Genomic DNA, 22,949 nt, shown 5'->3' with positions numbered 1-22,949 from the left:
CAAGAAAAGTCAAATTCACCGTCGGCGGAGAGGAAATCCAACCGAAGGAATCCGTTAGGTACCTGGGAGTACGGGTGGACCAGTCCATGACGTTTGTCCCTCACCTGGAAGAGGTAGCAGTGAAGGCTGAAAGGATGGTGGCCTCACTGAGTCGAATCATGCCGAACCTGAAGGGCGCCAGTAGCAGTAGAAGAAGGCTCCTGTCGGCAGTTGTCCACAGCAGACTCCTGTATGGTGCAGAGGGATGGGCGGACGCCCTGAAACAGAAGAGGAGCGTCGAGATACTGAATCGAGTCCAGCGAAGAGCCCTGATCAGGATAGTCAGTGCGTATCGTTCAGTGTCCACTGAGGCATTGCAAGTCATAACGGGGGTCTTGCCCGTGGACATACAAGCCGAAGGACGGGCGCTCCTCCGTCGGCAGTGTATTACCAGAGACCAGCTGAAGGAGAGGCAACTGCAAAAATGGCAGACCCGATGGGAAACAACTGAGAAGGGAAGTTGGACCAGGCAGCTCCTGCCGAGGATAGCTGAATGGACAGGGAGGAACCATGGAGAGCTGGAATACCATATAACCCAGGCCCTGACGGGACATGGCTGCTTTGCGGCTTTTCTAAATAAGATAGGGAAAGAAAATAGCCCGAAGTGCTGGTACTGTGACGCAGAGGTGGATGACGTTGAACACACCCTCTTTAGGTGCGAAAGATGGGACTACGAAAGGCTGCAGGTCATGAGAGAAACGACGGAATGGCCAACGAAAGAAAACTTTGTGGCCATTCTCCTGCGGTCGAAAGAGGACTGGGAAGTTATCGTCAAGTACGTCAGCAAGATTCTTAAAGCTAAGGAGGACACGGAGAGGCAGCGCGAGCGCACCGTTCGCTAAGCACACACTGGGCGTCTGAAGTAATGCTATCGCAGTTCCGGGCGCCCGGGAGAGAATTCGAGGAGGGGTTTTAGTGGGTAGTCTCGCCCCGACCACCATGGCGAGGAGTCCCACACTCCCCAGGGCAACTTGGTGTCCTGGGGGTTGTACGTAATGTATTTCCCCTCCTCCCGAAAAAAAAAAAAAAAAAAAAAAAGGTCAGGTCAGGTCAGGTCAGGTCAGGTCAGGTCAGGTCAGGTCAGGTCAGGTCAGGTCAGGTCAGGTCAGGTCAGGTCAGGTCAGGTCAGGTCAGGTCAGGTCAGGTCAGGTCAGGTCAGGTCAGGTCAGGTCAGGTCAGGTCAGGTCAGGTCAGGTCAGGTCAGGTCAGGTCAGGTCAGGTCAGGTCAGGTCAGGTCAGGTCAGGTCAGGTCAGGTCAGGTCAGGTCAGGTCAGGTCAGGTCAGGTCAGGTCCCCCTCCAAGGAGCCGTGAGACCTTGTCGTTGGTGGAGGGGCTTAAGTAACCGGAGTGAGGCTCGGGGCGATGCCGGCGGGAGCTTCGCGCTCCTGGCAGGGTCACCCATGCCGGCAAGGCTCGAGCGGACCGGCGAAAAACAAAGGACGGCTCAACCCTCAGGATCCACCACGAAAGTCGTGGCACGGGAACTGGCGAACCCGGGGGAGATCCGAGCTACGGTTGGTCGAACGCGGACTAATCGTTACACACCGTAACCGCGGCTCACACCTCAACAACCCTTGCGAGCGTGGCAGGGGTACGTCGTGTGAGGACTCGCGGCCGGGGGGCTTGCCTTAAACGGCCGGCCCGCGAGGAGGCAACCTCCATAAAACAACCGACAGCGAAGTCGTAAAAACCTTCGGGGCACCTGGCGCACCCCGCAGTATCGAAGCCTTCCCCCTCGGAATGGGCGTCACCCGGGGGGGTGACTTTTGTTTCGACCCTTCTCGTGGGAATAATATGGACAAGATTAAAAATTTGAAAAAGAAACCTGAAAGCAAACAACAAGGAACCGGCAAGGTAGACTCGCCCGGTAGCGGGCGCGCAGCACCTGTAAAAAAAATCCCAAAAAGGGCCCCTGGGACAAGCGAAAGCGAAGAATTCGTAATGAAGATGATTCACGGCAGTCCAAAGACCAACCCTAAGATGGAAAGGAAGCCGCTCAAGCTAAATATAGAGAAGGCAAACGCGGAATCAGATGTAGCACCGTCTACACCAGGACCGGAAACGCCGACAGCACCCGGAACGCCGGTAGGTCTGCACTGTGGCTGTTTTGACCTTGAGTGGGATAGTACGTCAGCCCGTTCCACAAAAAAGAGGCGATTAGACGAAGAGGACGATGAAGAGGAGGAAAGAGAGCCGAGGCGTGGGGACCGCCTGAAGGTAAAGGCAAGGGAACTCCTTACCGAGCTTAGGGAACAAGTAAATGACCTCGAGAAGATGACTGGAGCAGCAAACTTCCCGAACGCAGAACTGGCGGACAAGGTGGCTGTAATACGCAGTATGGTCACCAACCTCGTGACAGAGGACGTAATCCAGCGAGTGGAAGGTAGCGTTGAGGCCAGAGAAACAACAAATCTGTGCCGAAAATGCGGGGAAAGGGTGGACAAGGAAGTGCAACCTGGGGAGATAGAGAAGGTTACCTCCTTCCAAAGCTTTGCTGAACTGGCAAAAAAGGAGTGGCCCGAGACTCTTTTCTACAGGACAAGGCGGGCTCATGGCAATCCGCTGCAGGCCGCGAGAAAGTCCGATCTCGCCGTAATGGTGACGGAGGAAGACCGGAAAATGGAGAAGGGCATCGCTCGTCTCTTTGCTGAGAGGTTTCCAGAAATCGGGGAGCTGGATGAGACCGACTGGGAGGCCAACCGGGTCCCTCATATAGTGCTCAGTACCGCGGTACCGAGGAAGACGGGAGGAAATATCGTCAACGAACGTTATATCTTCCGCCGCACCCTGAACACTCAAGAAGGGGAATCCCCACTCGAGGCGGCATACCGGCACTTACGGGCACTCGTACGAGAGGCGGAGCGTCTGGGAAGGAGACAATTGGCGATGGCACGCCTAGAAGGGACGGATGAGCTCATCCAACGGAAGATGCTAGAGTGCCTGACGGCGAGAAGCGGCGTGCAGGTGGAGCTATACGTCCCGACGTACGCGTCGAAAATGACGCCCGCTCAAAAAACGCGAGAAAACGAGGCTCCGTCCACGGGGGGAGCCACGAATGAAGGGGACAGGTGGCAGTACCCGAAGACGCGCGGACCCAAGGCGGAAGTGCTGGTCGTCAAGGCCAAGGACAAAAGCGCAAAGGTCGACGATGTCATCAGACAAATGAAGGCAAGGGTAGACATCTCGAAAGTTGATGTCAAAGTGAAATCGCTTACGGGCGCTGAGAACGGACGCATTTCCGTCAAATTAGCACCTGCGCGGGGCACAGCTGCTCCCAAATTAAGGAAAGCTGTGTTAGATGCCATGGGAGAAATGGTCACAGCGGAAGTCGTCGCCACCAGACAATTGGTGATGAGGGACCTCGATCGCACAGTGACCGAAAATGAGATTCGGACGGCGATCGGCGCGGTTATCGGCCCAAATGGGATGGGTGAACAAATACAAATCAGCGACCTGAAGAAGCCGCAAGGAGGGATGGCGGGTATGGCAACCTTGCATCTTCCGGATGTCGAGGCCGATCGGCTTTTGGAGGTGGGACGCGTCAGAATCGGCTGGAATCAGTGTCGCGTACAGGAGAGGATGGTGCCGATGAGATGCTTCCAATGCCTACGGTTCGGGCATTTGGCAAGTAGGTGTGCCGCAGAGAAGAGGGTTGCCGCAGGATCCTGTTTTCGATGCGGGAAAGAAGGGCATCTAGCCAGGGATTGTGAGAACGATCCCTGGTGCCATAACTGTGGAGTGGCTGGCCACCGCGGAGATCGGGTAGCTTGTCCAGAATATAGAAAGGCAATGGAGGCAACGAGGGAGAGCAGGAGACCTCGGAAAGCCGTAGCATGAGGTTCCTGCAGCTAAATGCCAACAGGAGCCGAGCCGTCCACTGGCTCGTCGACCAACTTACAAGAGAGCGAGGCACCTCGGTTCTGCTAATGAGCGAGCCCAACATCAGGCAAGTAAGGACACCGGGATGGCTAGTGGACGACTCGGAGGACGCTGCCATCATGTTGAGGGGTACCTCAATGAGGAAATGGGGGAAGGGTAGAGGCTTTGTTTGGGCCCAAGTGACATCCTACACTGTGTTCAGCTGCTACATCTCCCCCAACATCACCACAGGGGAGTTTGAGAGGCACCTGGACGACCTTGCAAGCTGCGTGCGGACGCAAGGAGGACCGGTGATTGTAGCCGGGGACTTTAATGCCAAGGCTTTCATGTGGGGTTCTGCGGTGGAAGACGCCAAGGGGCGCATGTTGGCGGACTGGGCCGCAGCGACGAACCTGGTCGCCATGAATCGAGGAGAGCCCACGTTCGAGAGGGGAGGAAGCACGTCGGTGTTAGACGTCACTTTCTGCTCACCCGATGTCGCCAGGCGCGTGCACGGCTGGCACGTCATGGAGGCCGGTTCCACGACCAGCGACCACATGCCCATCGAGTTCGAGATTGCCGAACGCCACATCGCAACGCAGGCCGGATGTCCTGCACATGGATGGCGATGGGCCGAGAATAAAAAGGATAAACTGGCTGAGCAAATGGTGATGGAACTCGGCGAACTCAGCTCGCCTTCTGCATTCGAAATTCAACATCGGGTCGAGGAAATGTGCGACAGAATTCTTCCAAAAAGGGGGTGCCTCCGGAATACGATGAGAGCCGTTTTCTGGTGGACCGGCGAGGTGGCATTCAGACGTAGAGACTACCTGAGCAAAAGAAGACGTCTAGCCAAGGCTCGCAGAAGCGCCACGCAGCGGCAGCAAGAGGACATAATCGGCAATATGGAAAGAGTTTCAGCCCAGGCGAGAAAACGACTAAAGAAGGAGATCCGAGCGGCAAAGGCCAAAGCGTGGGAAAAGTTGCAGGAAAGTGTTGAAAATGACCCGTGGGGCAAGGGATACCGTATCGCGACTGGGAAATTCCAGAAGAAAACACCGCTCAGCCTGGAAGAACGAAGGGAAGCAGTCGCAAAACTTTTTCCCATCAGACCGATCGCAGAGTGGCCGAGGGTGGAGATCGGAGCTGTGGAGCCTTTCACAACCGATGAGCTTCGGGCTGCGGCGTTGAAGCTGAGACCAGGGAAGGCACCAGGCCCGGACGGCATTCCGCCGGAGGTGATCCGACTGTTGGTAGAGGTCGTCCCGCGGACTCTCTTGAGCCTGATGAATGGACTTTTCGCAGCGGCGCGGTTCCCGGATGAATGGAAGAGAGCGAAACTCGTCCTGATACCAAAGGCCAAGTCGGTGGACAGAAAAAAGCTTCGGCCCATCTGCCTGCTGGACTGCTTGGGCAAGCTGTACGAGCATTTAATAAGAAAAAGGTTGCTCGAGGAGTTGGAACAAAGAGGCGGTCTGTCGGACTCGCAGTTCGGGTTTCGAGAAGGAAGGTCGACAGTCGATGCTACCCAAGAGGTTATGAAGTTCGCGAAAGTGGCGAACAGCGGATCCTGGGGACGTAAGGACTTCTGCGCCTTAACCACCGTGGACGTGGCGAACGCCTTCAACTCGGCGTCGTGGCAAAGAATTGTGGAGGCACTGCACCACAAGAATATGCCGCCGTGGACGATCGCCATAGTCCAGGACTATCTTCGTGATCGGTGGGTCGAGGACGATGACCTATCTATAAGAGTCTCCTGCGGAGTTCCACAGGGATCGGTTCTCGGACCGACTTTGTGGAACCTTCTATACGATGGCGTTCTCCGGATCGAGGTGCCTTTGGGAACGAAGCTCGTCGCCTTTGCAGATGACCTAGCCGTTCTCACCATGGGGAGAACGGAAGAAGAGCTTGTCCGCACGACAGAAGACGCCTTAACGAGAGCGGAACGCTGGATGGAGGAGAACTCATTAAGACTAGAGCCGTCCAAGACCGAAGCAGTGCTCCTCATCGGGGGAAGAAGGCCGAGGCCTATCAGCTTCCGACTGGGAAATAACACCATCACGCCGCAGCGTGAGCTTAAATACCTAGGGATTTTTCTGGACCAAAAAATGAACTTCTCCAGTCACGTCCTTCGTGCAACCGCCAAGGCGGAAAAATTGACGGCGATGCTGGCAAGGCTGATGCCCAACCTGGGAGGACCCAGTTCCATCAAGCGAAAGCTACTGGCGGCGGTCACCACGTCCGTCGTGCTCTACGGAGCGGAGATCTGGGCTGAAGACCTCAAAAAGAAGAAAGACTTGGAGATCCTGCAACGAACCCAGAGGAGAGTTCTCATCAGAGTGATAGCGGCGTACAGAACCATCTCCGCTGATGCCGCACAGGTAATAGCCGGCGCACTGCCCATCGATCTGCTGGTGGCCGAGAGAGTTCGCCTCTGGAAAGGCAAGACCACTGGGCTGACCAGAGTCGAAGCCAGGAAAGAAATCGAAGCAGAGTGGCAAAGAAGATGGATCGAGGGCGGCAAGGGTGAGTGGACACGCCAACTTATACCACAAATCGAGAGGTGGGCGAGAAGAAAACACGGAAATGTGGACTTCCACTTAACTCAGGTGCTCTCGGGACACGGTTGCTTCGCGTCCTTTCTGAAGAAGATCGGAAAGAAAAACACCGATAGCTGCTGGTACTGTCCAGACAGAGACGACGCAGAACACACACTTTTTCGGTGCCCCAGGTGGGATGGGCTCAGACTCGAGGTAATGCAGAAGACGGCAGAGTGGCCTGAAAAGGAAAATCTCGTCGACCTGATGCTCAGGTCTAAGGAAGACTGGGAAGCCATCGCAGGAATGGCAAGAAAGATCATGAGAACAAAAGAGGCGGACGAAAGAAGGCTCGAGTCTGGGCTGACGTTGACCCCGTGAAGATGACACAGGAGAGAAGGACCGCCACCCCGAGGTTATGCCTGATGGGCGAAAAACCGGGGTGGGCCGACGGTCACCGAGGAGGGGTTTTTAGTGGGTAGACTCGCCCCGACCAGCATGGCGAGGAGTCCCACACTCCTCAGGGCAACTTGGTGTCCTGGGGGTTGTACGTAATTGTATTTTCCCCTCCTCCCGAAAAAAAAAAAAAAAAAAAAAAAAAAAAAAAAAAAAAAAAAAAGGTCAGGTCAGGTCAGGTCAGGTCAGGTCAGGTCAGGTCAGGTCAGGTCAGGTCAGGTCAGGTCAGGTCAGGTCAGGTCAGGTCAGGTCAGGTCAGGTCAGGTCCCCCTCCAAGGAGCCGTGAGACCTTGTCGTTGGTGGAGGGGCTTAAGTAACCGGAGTGATGCTCGGGGCGATGCCGGCGGGAGCTTCGCGCTCCTGGCAGGGTCACCCATGCCGGCAAGGGTCGAGCGGACCGGCGAAAAACAAAGGACGGCTCAACCCTCAGGATCCACCACGAAAGTCGTGGCACGGGAACTGGCGAACCCGGGGGAGATCCGAGCTACGGTTGGTCGAACGCGGACTAATCGTGACAAACCGTAACCGCGGCTCACACCTCAACAACCCTTGCTAGCGTGGTAGGGGTACGTCGTGTGAGGACTCGCGGCCGGGGGGCTTGCCTTAATCGGCCGGCCCGCGAGGAGACAACCTCCATAAAATAACCGACAGCGAAGTCGCTAAAACCTGCGGGGCACCTGGCGCACCTCGCAGTATGAATGCCTTCTCCCAGGGATGGGCGTCACCCTGGGAGTGACCTCCTTTCGTCCCGTATTCGTGGGAATAAATATGGATTCTAAGAAAAACCAACTGGAAAATGAAGAAAGTTTTGAAGCAAATGACTTGGCTAAGAAAGAGGTGACTGAAGATAAACAAGAAAGAGAAATGGCGGTGGCAAAAACGCCAGGTCTTTTAGTATTAGAAGTCGAAAAGACTCTCGGTAGGAACTTACCTCGAAAGTTATCCCTCAACTTAGGCCTGACCAAAACGGGAGGATCCCACTCGGAACCGGCATCGCCAGGGCTGCCATCACCCGGACAAAATAGCGGATGTGTTAATCTGAAGTGGGACGATGCGGTGGGCAGGTCCAAGTACAAGGTCGGGGAATACACCAGCGTGACCGGCCAAATAGCACCGGAGACTCCAACGACGACGGCGGGAAAGACAAAAGCATTCCAAAGCTCCAAGCAGGAGACGACCACGTTCCTCACGCCAAAAATGCAGGAACGTCCGATAAAAAAGCGAAAAGCAGCGGCGAGCCCGAGTCCAAACGAGGACCGAGCAGGAAACTTTAATAAGAGGGTCACGGACCGTTTGGTTGCCCAGGTTGGAAAGTTGAGTAAAATTGTGAAAGATACCTACCATCCCAGAAAAGACCTAAAAACCGTGGTGGAGAGTCTCGTAAGCCTGGTAGCGCAGCTGCGAGTGGGCAACACGCCACAGGACAGTGAGGAGGAATCCCTACAAGAAGCCGAAAGTTCGAAGGCGGACGTGCAGACTGAGAAAAAAGTGAACCAAAAAGACTGTGCTACGCAGACCACGGAGGGAAAACGAGAGGACGACAATGCCAATAAAAAAGACTGCGCCATGCAGACCACGGAGGGGAAACGAGAGGACGACAATGTCAATAAAAAAGATTGCGCCACACAGACCACAGTGTGGGAACAAAAAGACGACGAAGTGGAACTTTTAAGACAGCGCATAAAGAATCCGAAAAGCGCTCTGGACCTGTTTGAAACAGCCAAGAGGAAATGGCCCGAGGATGTGTTCTTAAAGACGAAGGCTGTGCATCTCCACCCATTGAAGCAATGGGCAGACCCATTGGTGTTCTTTGTGGCCGACAACAAAGCTGCTAAAACAGATGAGGTCTTAAAGAAATTGGGGGAAACACACATGGGCCTGAAAAAAGTAATTGAGGAAGAGCGCCTCAAAAATGGGAACATTATTGGTTCAAAGAGCGTGACTTATATGCTGAACGGAGACGAAAAGCTTGAAGAAATTAGGATGAGGTGTCTCGTGGGGATGGACCACAAACTCACAGGGAAGGAGGCTTGGGACGAAGCGTTGAAGGCAGCACGGAAGGTTGTGGATACGATAACTAACACCGGCCAAAAACATGCAGTACTAACAGTTCTGAACGGACAGGGCGAACTATGGAGGAAGACACTAGAGTGTGCGATGATAGACGTCGAGATGTCGATCGACGTAAATTACCAAAAACCACCGGGCAGTGAAAAAACATCCACAAAAAAGGAGGGGAAAAGAGAAAAGAAGACATATGCGCTGATCGTTGAAAAGAAAGGGACGCAGTATAAAGATGTGCTGAGCAGTGTTAAAACTGCGATTACAGGCGATCCTGCGAGGAGCTCAATCCACACAATGCGGAGCACCAGAGATGGAAACCTGCTGATTACCCTTGACAAAGATGACGAGACAATCGAGGAGCTCGAGAAAGCCATAAAACAGGCAGCAGGCGATCTCGCGGTGAGGAGGGCGAGATCGGACTCTGGAACGGAAGTACTACACGTTAGGGGCTTAGACGCAACCACTAATAAAGGGGAAGTAATCGAAGCCCTGAAGGTAAGGCTGGGGGATGCAAAGGACAAAACGTGGAAGGTCAGTGACCTGCGGCCAAATCGAAACGACACACAGGCGGTCACTATCGTCCTTCGGAAGGAGGATGCCGAAAGCATCCTAGCGGAAGGATACCTAAGGATCGGTGCGGTCAGGTGCAGGGCTGAGAGGAGAGTAGAGACTGAAAAATGCCGCAGGTGCTGGGCGTTTGACCATAAAACTGTGGGGTGTAAGGGTCCCGACAGGAGAAATGCCTGTTACAAATGTGGCAAAGTGGGACACCTGGCAAAGGAATGCCAAAATAACTTGGAATGTCCTCTTTGCCAAGAGGTCGGTCACCGTGCAGGAGAGGGCGGGTGCACAAAATTTAGGGCGGCCCTAACAGCCCAACGCAAGAAGGCGAGATCGGCCAGGTCAAGCAAGGATGGATCAGAACATAACAGGCCAAACCAGGTCTCCTGGGACAGTTCGAGATGCCCAAGGTGCTGGCATAGCGGACACAAGAAGAAAGAATGTAAAGGGATGGACCGGGAAAATCTTTGCCACCAATGCGCCGAGGAAGGGCACAAAGCTTCAGGTTGCAGGAACAGACCGTACTGTCTGTTCTGCAATCTGGAGGGACATATATCCGGCGGTGAAAATTGCCCGAAAGCGACGATAGCCCAACAAGAGAAGGCAGACGAAGAAAGACAGGGTTCAGCGAAATCAAGGGACGAAGTTGCGATACCGATGAGTCTCGTGAACGAGGAAGGGTTAAGAAACCCTCCAAAAAACGAGAAGGAGGCGGGCACTTCGGATGCCCGCCAGAAAGAAGTGATGAACGAACGGGACCAAAACCGAGTGGCCTCAGAGGGGGAGGTTTCACGATCGTTCTCAAAATAATGCAGTTAAACTTAAATAGAAGCAGCGCTGCACACGATCTTGTTATGGAGTCGGAACCCAAGGCGGACGTACTCATAGCCAGCGAACCCAACAAAAAACGGATGGACAAAGGGGGATGGTATGTGGACACATACCGGGACGCGGCCATCAAAGTCCTAAACAGAAAGCAGAAGGTGGAGAACTCTGGAAGAGGAAAGGGGTACGTCTGGGTCGAAATCGATGGTGTGAGAATAGTCAGTGGATACGCGTCACCGAACATCGGCATCGAGGAATTCAAGAAGTATCTGGGGCGCTTGGAAAACTGCATCAGACATGCAAGGCTGGATGTACTCGTCGCTGGAGACTTGAATGCCAAATCGCCGATTTGGGGATCAGGGGTGGAAGACAACAGGGGGGCCGCATTAGCAGACCTTCTTTCTGCAAACAACATGTTTGCACAAAATTTAGGCGAAAAAGCGACGTTTGTGGGAGCACGAGGGCAGTCAGTCATCGACATCACATGTGCCACCAGCGGGTTGGCACCGAGAATACAAAATTGGAAAGTGGAAGACACAGAGACTTTGAGCGATCACCGGCTCATTACGTATGAAATAGTCGGGTCAAGCGAGAAAGAAGGAAAAAACAAAACAAGTGCAGGATGGTTTTGGAAAGAAGAGTCAGAAGAAGCTTTCGCCAGGGAACTGGGAAAAAGAGTGGGCCACATCCGTGAGATTTCGGTAGCGGCACTAACCAAAACTATCAATCACGCATGCAACTCTGTGCTGAAAAAGAAAAACTGTGGCAAAAACGGGCGAAAACCGGCATACTGGTGGACGCCCGAAATAGCAAACACTCGAGCCGCCTGTGTCACACTAAGAAGAGCGATGATGAGGGCAAAGGGAAACGAGAGAAACAGAGAGCTGGCCGCTGAGAAATATAGAAAGGCGCGGAAGGATTTGAAACATCAAATCCTCAAGAGCAAGGAGAAGGCATGGAAAAAACTGGTCGAAGACGTGGACGAAAATCCATGGGGGACCGGATATAAGGCCGCCATGGGGAAATTCGCCAGAGAAACACCGCCAACTGGCGCCGAGACACGAGAAGCGGTTCAGAAACTCTTCCCGAATACTCCCTTACCCGTGTGGATAAGGCAGCCACTCGAAGAGGTCGCAGAATTCGATTTGAAAGAGATCGAGGCGGCGGCAAACAAACTCCGCCCAAAGAAGGCTCCCGGACCTGACGGTTTCTCTGCGGAGATCGTAAAAGCGACCGTAAGAGCCGTACCGGATGTCATCTTACAGATTGCAAACAGCTGCCTGCGAGAGCGAATGTTCCCTATCGAGTGGAAGAGGGCTAAGCTGGCACTGATCTCTAAAGGAAAGGCAGATTGCCAAGGTAAACGAAAGTTCAGGCCGATTTGCCTTCTGGACTGCCTGGGGAAGTTGATGGAACACCTGATCAGAGCACGACTGGCGGACGAGCTCGAGGAGAAGGGAGGCCTGAGTGACGCCCAATACGGTTTTCGCGAGGGACTCTCGACGCAGCACGCGATCGAGGAGGTCCTAAAGGTGGCAAGATATGCGAATGCGGGTAGCTGGGGGAGAAAAGATTATTGTGCTCTTATCACCCTGGACGTAGAGAACGCTTTTAACACGGCCCCCTGGGCTGGGATAGTGGAGGCTCTAAGGAAGAGAAACACCAGCGAGTACCTCATTAGCCTGATACAAAGTTACTTAACGGATAGAAGCCTAGAGGTCGATGAACAAACCACGATCGGGGTGTCGTGTGGGGTTCCCCAGGGATCGGTGCTAGGACCCACGCTATGGAACGTGCTGTACGATGGGGTGCTTGAACTAGAATTGCCGGAGGGCCTAAGGCTGATCGCCTTTGCGGACGATCTAGCTGTTCTGGTGACGGCGAAAACCGAACAAGAACTAATGAGTTTGGCAAACTATGCCCTGGAGAGGGTCGTAGGTTGGATGGAGGAAGCAGGTTTGAAGCTAGCTGTCCAAAAAACGGAAGCCGTCCTGCTGGTAGGAAAAAGGAGACCCGGAAACGTAAAATTTCAAATTGGTGGTGAGGAGATTTTACCAGCAACATCACTTAAGTACCTCGGGGTACGAATGGATAGGGCCATGACCTTTGTTCCCCACGTGGAAGAAGTAGCTGCAAAGGCGGAAAAGATGGTGGCCGTGTTGGGAAGGATCATGCCCAATATGAAAGGGCCAGGTAGCAGCCGAAGAAAACTCCTCTCAGCGGTCGTACACAGTCGACTCCTATACGGGGCGGCAGGGTGGGCCGACGGCCTCAAATACAAAAAGAACGTCGAAACGCTCAACAGGGTCCAGAGAAGGGTTCTGGTGAGGGTAGCCAGCGCTTACCGCACAGTGTCGGCTGAGGCCCTACAAGTATTAACGGGGGTCCTGCCCGCTGATCTACAGGCCGAGGGGAGGGTGCTCCTCCACCGACAACTCTGCTCCAAGGAGGAAGCTAAAAAGAGGCAGCTACGAAAATGGCAGGCGAGATGGCAAACCACCGACAAGGGGAGTTGGACGAGAAAACTCCTGCCAGAGATCGCGACTTGGATCGAACGAGGACATGGGCAGCTGACCTACTACCTAACCCAGGCACTGTCAGGCCACGGGTGCTTCGCATCCTTCCTCCTTAAAATCGGAAAGGAAGAAACCGACGGCTGCTGGTTCTGCGGAGACCGCGATGACCCCGAGCACACGCTGTTCGTGTGCGAAAGGTGGGACCGTGAGAGACTGCTTCTCATGCGGAAGACTGCAGAATGGCCAACAAACGAAAACTTTGTAGAGATTCTGCTTCGATCCCAAGCCGACTGGGATGCCACAGCGGAGTTCACGATGGCGGTGCTTCGAGGAAAGGAGGATGAAGAAAGAAAGCGTGAGGCAAACGACCGCTGAACATAAAACACTAAGTACCTGATGAAATGCGAGAGCGATCCCGGGTACTTAGGAGAGGATACGAGGAGGGGTTTTAGTGGGTAGACTCGCCCCGACCACCATGGCGAGGAGTCCCACACTCCCCAGGGCAACTTGGTGTCCTGGGGGTTGTACGTAATGTATTTCCCCTCCTCCCGAAAAAAAAAAAAAAAAAAAAAAAAAAAAGGTCAGGTCAGGTCAGGTCAGGTCAGGTCAGGTCAGGTCAGGTCAGGTCAGGTCAGGTCAGGTCAGGTCAGGTCAGGTCAGGTCAGGTCAGGTCAGGTCAGGTCAGGTCAGGTCAGGTCAGGTCAGGTCAGGTCAGGTCAGGTCAGGTCAGGTCAGGTCAGGTCAGGTCAGGTCAGGTCAGGTCAGGTCAGGTCAGGTCAGGTCAGGTCAGGTCAGGTCAGGTCAGGTCAGGTCAGGTCAGGTCAGGTCAGGTCAGGTCAGGTCAGGTCAGGTCAGGTCAGGTCAGGTCAGGTCAGGTCAGGTCAGGTCAGGTCAGGTCAGGTCAGGTCAGGTCAGGTCAGGTCAGGTCAGGTCAGGTCAGGTCAGGTCAGGTCAGGTCAGGTCAGGTCAGGTCAGGTCAGGTCAGGTCAGGTCAGGTCAGGTCAGGTCAGGTCAGGTCAGGTCAGGTCAGGTCAGGTCAGGTCAGGTCAGGTCAGGTCAGGTCCCCCTCCAAGGAGCCGTGAGACCTTGTCGTTGGTGGAGGGGCTTAAGTAACCGGAGTGATGCTCGGGGCGATGCCGGCGGGAGCTTCGCGCTCCTGGCAGGGTCACCCATGCCGGCAAGGGTCGAGCGGACCGGCGAAAAACAAAGGACGGCTCAACCCTCAGGATCCACCACGAAAGTCGTGGCACGGGAACTGGCGAACCCGGGGGAGATCCGAGCTACGGTTGGTCGAACGCGGACTAATCGTTACACACCGTAACCGCGGCTCACACCTCAACAACCCTTGCGAGCGTGGCAGGGGTACGTCGTGTGAGGACTCGCGGCCGGGGGGCTTGCCTTAACCGGCCGGCCCGCGAGGAGGCAACCTCCATAAAATAACCGACAGCGAAGTCGCAAAAACCTTCGGGGCACCTGGCGCACCCCGTAGTATAAATGCCTTCTCCTAGGGATGGGCGTCACCCTGGGAGTGACCTCCTTTCGTCCCATACTCGTGGGAGACAAAATGGAAGTTAATCAAACAAAACAAAAACAAGATCAAAAGACCATGACGGACCGTGGCCTTACAGCGGAGCCCCAGGCTGGAGCGCTAAAGGGTGAAATCGAAAGGACTGAGTTAGGCGAAGAAGAAAACCCCTTCTTGAGGAGAAGTAAAGTGGCACACACCCCACCAAAAAGGGAAGGGTCACTCGACCGGCCTAGGAAGGATCTCCGAATAAGGCATGGTTCTCTTGACCTGTCCTTCGCGGCACAAGACGCAGAAGTGGACGACAGCATCACTCTCGAAAGTTCACCCGACGATTTCGTACCAGGAAAGAGGAAGAAGAAAAACAGGCAAGAGAGCGAAGAAAAGGCAGCGGAAGGCAGTCAAAAAAGCGGGGACGAAAATCTTCCGAAGAAAGGGAAAAATGATTCATCAGACAACGTCAAAAAGAATGAAGCAAATCTCGAACCAAGCTCGACAATGATGAAACTCAGTAAGAAGGTTAACGAGCTCGTAACCTTCGGCAGGGAAAATAGCAATGTACACAAGCGAGTCAAGGCACTTGCTAACGAGATTAGTAGCTTCGTAAGAATGACCACGGTGGAGGCGAGACATGATAAAAAGAGAATGATGGAATTGGAGACAGAGATCGCTGAGCACAGACAGGCGAACATGGCCTTGGAAAAAAAACTCCTCGAACTTGGAAACCTGGAAGAAAGAAACACGTGCACGAGAAGCACACAAACAGGAAAGTTCGACCTACGATGCAAGAGAATCGAAACTTACGAAGATTTTCTCGTCGTACAGGACGACGAATGGGAAGAAGAATGCTTCAAGATGACCACGGTAGAGAGTGGAAACCCACTGAAAAAAAATATAGAAAATGTCGTCTACTTCTGCGACGAAGATGACAAGCAGGAGAGGTGGTACAAGCAAATTAAAAGCAGGTACCCGGAACTCGAAGAGGTTCCAAGAACTAAGTGTGAAGGGGGCAGCTGCATCACACTTGAGCAGACCGTGAAGTACGGGGTGGGCACGGATGCAAGAAAGAAAATAAAAAACACCATAGTCCTCTTTCACGACCCAAGTAAACAGAGCGAGAGCGATCAGACCGACGTGTATAACCTGATCACGACCGCGAGGACGATGTGCAGCGACATGGATATGGGAAAAATAGGCATAACCCTGCCCCAGGGACTAAAGACGGAAAAAATGAGGAAAATGACAGAAGCGGTGTTTCACGATACCAACACCCAAGTGACTATATACAAACCAGCAAATGCGGAGAGAGGGAACGTGATACAAAAAAAAGTATATAACGGAGAAGCAATCCTAATTGAGGGGGAAGGGACGACGTACGCCGATACGCTAAAAACCTTGAGGGAAAAGATGGTAGATAAAGAAACATTAAAAGAGATAAAAGGTGTGAGGAAAACCTTAAAAGGAGGAGCGCTACTCACACTGAAAGAGGGGGGCACAAGAAAACTGAAATCGACCCTGGAGGAGATTCTCCAAAATAGGAGAATAATAACAATGAAGGAAGGAAAGGATATCACAATACACCTAAGAGGCCTGGATAGCATGACTACCAAGGAAGAAGTTAAAGAATCAGTAATCGCAACAGGACTCATAAAACGGAAGGAAAGACTTCTGGTGAAGGCGCTGAGGCCTGCGTATGGTGAAAGTCAGACGGCGACGATAACCGCCATAGAAGAAGACGCTAGGAGGATAATTAAAGAGGGAACTGTGAGGGTAGGACTGTCGTTGTGCGCCGCACAGGAGAGACTCGACCTTGAGAAGTGCTATCGGTGCTGGGGGTACGGGCACAAAGCTAGAGATTGTGAAGAGGAAGATAGAAGCGAGAGCTGCAGGAAATGCGCAAAGACGGGACACGTCAAAAAGCACTGCATGGAACTGGCATACTGTCCGCTGTGCCAAAAAACTGGACACGAGGCAGGAGAAGGTAGATGCACAATCTTCAGGAACGCGCTGGCGGTAGCCAGAAGACGGAGTCCCTTCGCGCCAAAAAACGAGGAGGTGGCGGGCATTTCAGGTGCCCGCCAGGAGTAGGTACGGAACCACCTCAGGAGGCACGGCGTACTCTGCGACCAAGACGGAGAGCCTCGGTCCTTTCGAATGCAATAAAAACACGGGGAGAACAGGGCAATAGGACCAAAGTAATCCAGCTAAACGTAAATCGCAGTGAGACGTCCCATGATCTGCTGAACAAGATGGCCGATGAGACGAAAGCAGACGTCATGATGGTCACAGAGCCAAACAAAAAAAACATACAAAAAGGAGGGTGGTACGTGGATCGGACACTGGACGCAGCGATAAGGGTCAGAAATAGAGAGCACAAGGTGGATAGCTTCGGATCAGGAAAAGGCTTTGTCTGGGCCGAAATGAGAGGGTGCCGAATGATCAGCGGCTACGTTTCTCCAAATGCTAGCTATGAGGAATTCCAGGCATTTCTGGAAGACTTGAGAAGCTGTATCAGGAACAGCTCCACAGAGGTCCTACTGGCCGGGGACTTTAACTCAAAGTCTCCGACATGGGGTTCCAGAACTGAAGATCGGCGGGGTAGAGCATTGGCCGAGTTGCTCGCTGAGTGCGACTTGGTCGTACAAAATCAGGGCGAGGAGGCGACTTTCGTTGGAGGTCGGGGGGAGTCGGTCATCGACATCACCTGTGCCTCTACCGGGCTGGCACAGAAGATCAGTGGATGGAGGGTGAACGATAACGTCACTCTCAGCGACCATCGGCCCATAACGTTCCAAATAGGAGCTAGGGAACAAGGGGAGGCTCCAAGAACAAATAGCACCGGATGGTGGTGGCAGGAGGACAAAAAGGAAAGCCTCCTTTCGGAAGTGAAAAGGCAATTGGAAGCACTGCTAGACCTGAATCCGAAGAGTTTAGTGGAGGCCATCCAAAGAGCCTGTAACCTCACCCTAAGGAGAAAATTTTCGGATGGACGCAGACCGGTCTACTGGTGGACAGCGGAGGTGGCTGGCAGCAGAAGGACCTGTCTCTGTGCCAGAAGACAACTGACAAGGGCCATGAAGAAGAAGGAGTTAGGAGAAATCCACTCAGCCCAAAAAGGATACAAAGAAGCGTCAAAAAACCTGAAGTTGGAAATAAAAAGGTCAAAAGAGGCGGCATGGACGAGACTCGTGGAAGAAGTCGAGGAGAATCCGTGGGGAGACGGATACAAGATCGCTACAGGAAAGATCAGGAGAGACATTCCGCCATCGACCACGGAGACGTGGGACGCGGTCAGGAAGTTGTTTCCACAAGGACGCCCACCCGTCTGGACAAGCCCACGAGAGGAGGAAGTCCCAGCATTTACTGTAGAGGAGCTCCAAGCTGCCGCCAAAAGACTCCGTCCCAAGAAGGCGCCTGGCCCTGACGGAATCCCCCCGGAAGTTGTCAAAAACCTCGTAGACGAAGTGCCCGAAGTCTTTTTGGAGGTAATGAATGACTGTTTAAGAACAAGAACCTTTCCCAGAACGTGGAAAGTGGCCAGATTGGTACTGCTACCGAAAGGAAAACCTGGGACAGAAAAAAGAAAATTTAGGCCCATCTGTCTCTTGGACACGCTGGGAAAGCTACTGGAGCACCTCATAAGGGCCCGTTTAGCCAACAACCTGGAGGAAAAAGGCGGTCTGTCAGACGCCCAGTTCGGCTTCCGCGAGGGGTTGTCGACAGTGGATGCTTTCGAGGAAGTTATGAAAGTGGCGAGGTTTGCGAATGCGGGGACGTGGGGCCGAAAAGACTACTGCGCTCTGGTCCTAATCGACGTCGAGAACGCCTTCAATTCGGCTCCTTGGGCCAGAGTAGTGGAGGCGATGGAGAGAAGGACGCTTGATGCCTACTTGATCGGACTCATTCAGAGCTACCTTACCGAGCGGGGGCTCGTGGTCACTGATCGAGAGAGGGTAGATGTGGTGTGTGGTGTTCCGCAGGGGTCGGTACTTGGGCCGGTTCTGTGGAACATCATGTATGATGGAGTGCTCAGTTTGGAGGTTCCGGTGGGAGTTAGACTAGTGGCCTTCGCCGATGACTTAGCAATCGTGGGCACGGCGAGAACAGAAGAAAGCCTTGTCGATTGTGTAGACCGGGCGCTATCGATGGTTGCCGAATGGATGAAGCGGACGGGACTGCGGCTGGCCACCCAGAAGACCGAAGCGGTCTTGTTGGTCGGGAGGAGGAGACCAAGAAAAGTCAAATTCACCGTCGGCGGAGAGGAAATCCAACCGAAAGAATCCGTTAGGTACCTGGGAGTACGGGTGGACCAGTCCATGACGTTTATCCCCCACCTGGAAGAGGTAGCAGTGAAGGCTGAAAGGATGGTGGCCTCACTGAGTCGAATCATGCCGAACCTGAAGGGCGCCAGTAGCAGTAGAAGAAGGCTCCTGTCGGCAGTTGTCCACAGCAGACTCCTGTATGGTGCAGCGGGATGGGCGGACGCCCTGAAACAGAAGAGGAGCGTCGAGATACTGAATCGAGTCCAGCGAAGAGCCCTGATCAGGATAGTCAGTGCGTATCGTTCAGTGTCCACTGAGGCATTGCAAGTCATAGCGGGGGTCTTGCCCGTGGACATACAAGCCGAAGGACGGGCGCTCCTCCGTCGGCAGTGTATTACCAGAGACCAGCTGAAGGAGAGGCAATTGCAAAAATGGCAGACCCGATGGGAAACAACTGAGAAGGGAAGTTGGACCAGGCAGCTCCTGCCGAGGATAGCTGAATGGACAGGGAGGAACCATGGAGAGCTGGAATACCATATAACCCAGGCTCTGACGGGACATGGCTGCTTTGCGGCTTTTCTAAATAAGATAGGGAAAGAAAATAGCCCGAAGTGCTGGTACTGTGACGCAGAGGTGGATGACGTTGAACACACCCTCTTTAGGTGCGAAAGATGGGACTACGAAAGGCTGCAGGTCATGAGAGAAACGACGGAATGGCCAACGAAAGAAAACTTTGTGGCCATTCTCCTGCGGTCGAAAGAGGACTGGGAAGTCATCGTCAAGTACGTCAGCAAAATTCTTAAAGCTAAGGAGGACACGGAGAGGCAGCGCGAGCGCACCGTTCGCTAAGCACACACTGGGCGTCTGAAGTAATGCTATCGCAGTTCCGGGCGCCCGGGAGAGGATTCGAGGAGGGGTTTTAGTGGGTAGTCTCGCCCCGACCACCATGGCGAGGAGTCCCACACTCCCCAGGGCAACTTGGTGTCCTGGGGGTTGTACGTAACGTATTTCCCCTCCTCCCCAAAAAAAAAAAAAAAAAAAAAAAAAAAAAAAAAAAGGTCAGGTCAGGTCAGGTCAGGTCAGGTCAGGTCAGGTCAGGTCAGGTCAGGTCAGGTCAGGTCAGGTCAGGTCAGGTCAGGTCAGGTCAGGTCAGGTCAGGTCAGGTCAGGTCAGGTCAGGTCAGGTCAGGTCAGGTCAGGTCAGGTCAGGTCAGGTCAGGTCAGGTCAGGTCAGGTCAGGTCAGGTCAGGTCCCCTCCAAGGAGCCGTGAGACCTTGTCGTTGGTGGAGGGGCTTAAGTAACCGGAGTGATGCTCGGGGCGATGCCGGCGGGAGCTTCGCGCTCCTGGCAGGGTCACCCATGCCGGCAAGGGTCGAGCGGACCGGCGAAAAACAAAGGACGGCTCAACCCTCAGGATCCACCACGAAAGTCGTGGCACGGGAACTGGCGAACCCGGGGGAGATCCGAGCTACGGTTGGTCGAACGCGGACTAATCGTTACACACCGTAACCGCGGCTCACACCTCAACAACCCTTGCGAGCGTGGCAGGGGTACGTCGTGTGAGGACTCGCGGCCGGGGGGCTTGCCTTAACCGGCCGGCCCGCGAGGAGGCAACCTCCATAAAATAACCGACAGCGAAGTCGCAAAAACCTTCGGGGCACCTGGCGCACCCCGTAGTATAAATGCCTTCTCCTAGGGATGGGCGTCACCCTGGGAGTGACCTCCTTTCGTCCCATACTCGTGGGAGACAAAATGGAAGTTAATCAAACAAAACAAAAACAAGATCAAAAGACCATGACGGACCGTGGCCTTACAGCGGAGCCCCAGGCTGGAGCGCTAAAGGGTGAAATCGAAAGGACTGAGTTAGGCGAAGAAGAAAACCCCTTCTTGAGGAGAAGTAAAGTGGCACACACCCCACCAAAAAGGGAAGGGTCACTCGACCGGCCTAGGAAGGATCTCCGAATAAGGCATGGTTCTCTTGACCTGTCCTTCGCGGCACAAGACGCAGAAGTGGACGACAGCATCACTCTCGAAAGTTCACCCGACGATTTCGTACCAGGAAAGAGGAAGAAGAAAAACAGGCAAGAGAGCGAAGAAAAGGCAGCGGAAGGCAGTCAAAAAAGCGGGGACGAAAATCTTCCGAAGAAAGGGAAAAATGATTCATCAGACAACGTCAAAAAGAATGAAGCAAATCTCGAACCAAGCTCGACAATGATGAAACTCAGTAAGAAGGTTAACGAGCTCGTAACCTTCGGCAGGGAAAATAGCAATGTACACAAGCGAGTCAAGGCACTTGCTAACGAGATTAGTAGCTTCGTAAGAATGACCACGGTGGAGGCGAGACATGATAAAAAGAGAATGATGGAATTGGAGACAGAGATCGCTGAGCACAGACAGGCGAACATGGCCTTGGAAAAAAAACTCCTCGAACTTGGAAACCTGGAAGAAAGAAACACGTGCACGAGAAGCACACAAACAGGAAAGTTCGACCTACGATGCAAGAGAATCGAAACTTACGAAGATTTTCTCGTCGTACAGGACGACGAATGGGAAGAAGAATGCTTCAAGATGACCACGGTAGAGAGTGGAAACCCACTGAAAAAAAATATAGAAAATGTCGTCTACTTCTGCGACGAAGATGACAAGCAGGAGAGGTGGTACAAGCAAATTAAAAGCAGGTACCCGGAACTCGAAGAGGTTCCAAGAACTAAGTGTGAAGGGGGCAGCTGCATCACACTTGAGCAGACCGTGAAGTACGGGGTGGGCACGGATGCAAGAAAGAAAATAAAAAACACCATAGTCCTCTTTCACGACCCAAGTAAACAGAGCGAGAGCGATCAGACCGACGTGTATAACCTGATCACGACCGCGAGGACGATGTGCAGCGACATGGATATGGGAAAAATAGGCATAACCCTGCCCCAGGGACTAAAGACGGAAAAAATGAGGAAAATGACAGAAGCGGTGTTTCACGATACCAACACCCAAGTGACTATATACAAACCAGCAAATGCGGAGAGAGGGAACGTGATACAAAAAAAAGTATATAACGGAGAAGCAATCCTAATTGAGGGGGAAGGGACGACGTACGCCGATACGCTAAAAACCTTGAGGGAAAAGATGGTAGATAAAGAAACATTAAAAGAGATAAAAGGTGTGAGGAAAACCTTAAAAGGAGGAGCGCTACTCACACTGAAAGAGGGGGGCACAAGAAAACTGAAATCGACCCTGGAGGAGATTCTCCAAAATAGGAGAATAATAACAATGAAGGAAGGAAAGGATATCACAATACACCTAAGAGGCCTGGATAGCATGACTACCAAGGAAGAAGTTAAAGAATCAGTAATCGCAACAGGACTCATAAAACGGAAGGAAAGACTTCTGGTGAAGGCGCTGAGGCCTGCGTATGGTGAAAGTCAGACGGCGACGATAACCGCCATAGAAGAAGACGCTAGGAGGATAATTAAAGAGGGAACTGTGAGGGTAGGACTGTCGTTGTGCGCCGCACAGGAGAGACTCGACCTTGAGAAGTGCTATCGGTGCTGGGGGTACGGGCACAAAGCTAGAGATTGTGAAGAGGAAGATAGAAGCGAGAGCTGCAGGAAATGCGCAAAGACGGGACACGTCAAAAAGCACTGCATGGAACTGGCATACTGTCCGCTGTGCCAAAAAACTGGACACGAGGCAGGAGAAGGTAGATGCACAATCTTCAGGAACGCGCTGGCGGTAGCCAGAAGACGGAGTCCCTTCGCGCCAAAAAACGAGGAGGTGGCGGGCATTTCAGGTGCCCGCCAGGAGTAGGTACGGAACCACCTCAGGAGGCACGGCGTACTCTGCGACCAAGACGGAGAGCCTCGGTCCTTTCGAATGCAATAAAAACACGGGGAGAACAGGGCAATAGGACCAAAGTAATCCAGCTAAACGTAAATCGCAGTGAGACGTCCCATGATCTGCTGAACAAGATGGCCGATGAGACGAAAGCAGACGTCATGATGGTCACAGAGCCAAACAAAAAAAACATACAAAAAGGAGGGTGGTACGTGGATCGGACACTGGACGCAGCGATAAGGGTCAGAAATAGAGAGCACAAGGTGGATAGCTTCGGATCAGGAAAAGGCTTTGTCTGGGCCGAAATGAGAGGGTGCCGAATGATCAGCGGCTACGTTTCTCCAAATGCTAGCTATGAGGAATTCCAGGCATTTCTGGAAGACTTGAGAAGCTGTATCAGGAACAGCTCCACAGAGGTCCTACTGGCCGGGGACTTTAACTCAAAGTCTCCGACATGGGGTTCCAGAACTGAAGATCGG

General features: G+C 53.3%; 1 protein-coding gene across 1 annotated transcript; it reads left to right on the top strand.

Moving 5' to 3' along the window:
* The first annotated feature begins 20,169 nt into the window (after positions 1–20,169).
* On the top strand, positions 20,170–22,743 carry LOC138129573 (uncharacterized). Its single transcript, XM_069045879.1, has one exon. The coding sequence runs from the start codon at positions 20,341–20,343 to the stop codon at positions 22,441–22,443; it is 2,103 nt and encodes a 700-aa protein (XP_068901980.1). The 5' UTR covers positions 20,170–20,340; the 3' UTR covers positions 22,444–22,743.
* Positions 22,744–22,949: the final 206 nt, after the last annotated feature.

Source organism: Tenebrio molitor, chromosome 4, assembly GCF_963966145.1.
Source record: "Tenebrio molitor chromosome 4, icTenMoli1.1, whole genome shotgun sequence".
Taxonomy (NCBI): Eukaryota; Metazoa; Arthropoda; class Insecta; order Coleoptera; family Tenebrionidae; genus Tenebrio; species Tenebrio molitor.
Note: the sequence above shows the minus strand (reverse complement) of the source record. Positions and strands in the feature narration are given on the sequence as shown.

What these genes read in the sequence shown, in the direction of transcription:
- LOC138129573 (XM_069045879.1), top strand. Translation starts at nt 20,341, where the DNA reads ATGGGCGTCACCCTGGGAGTGACCTCCTTTCGTCCCATACTCGTGGGA.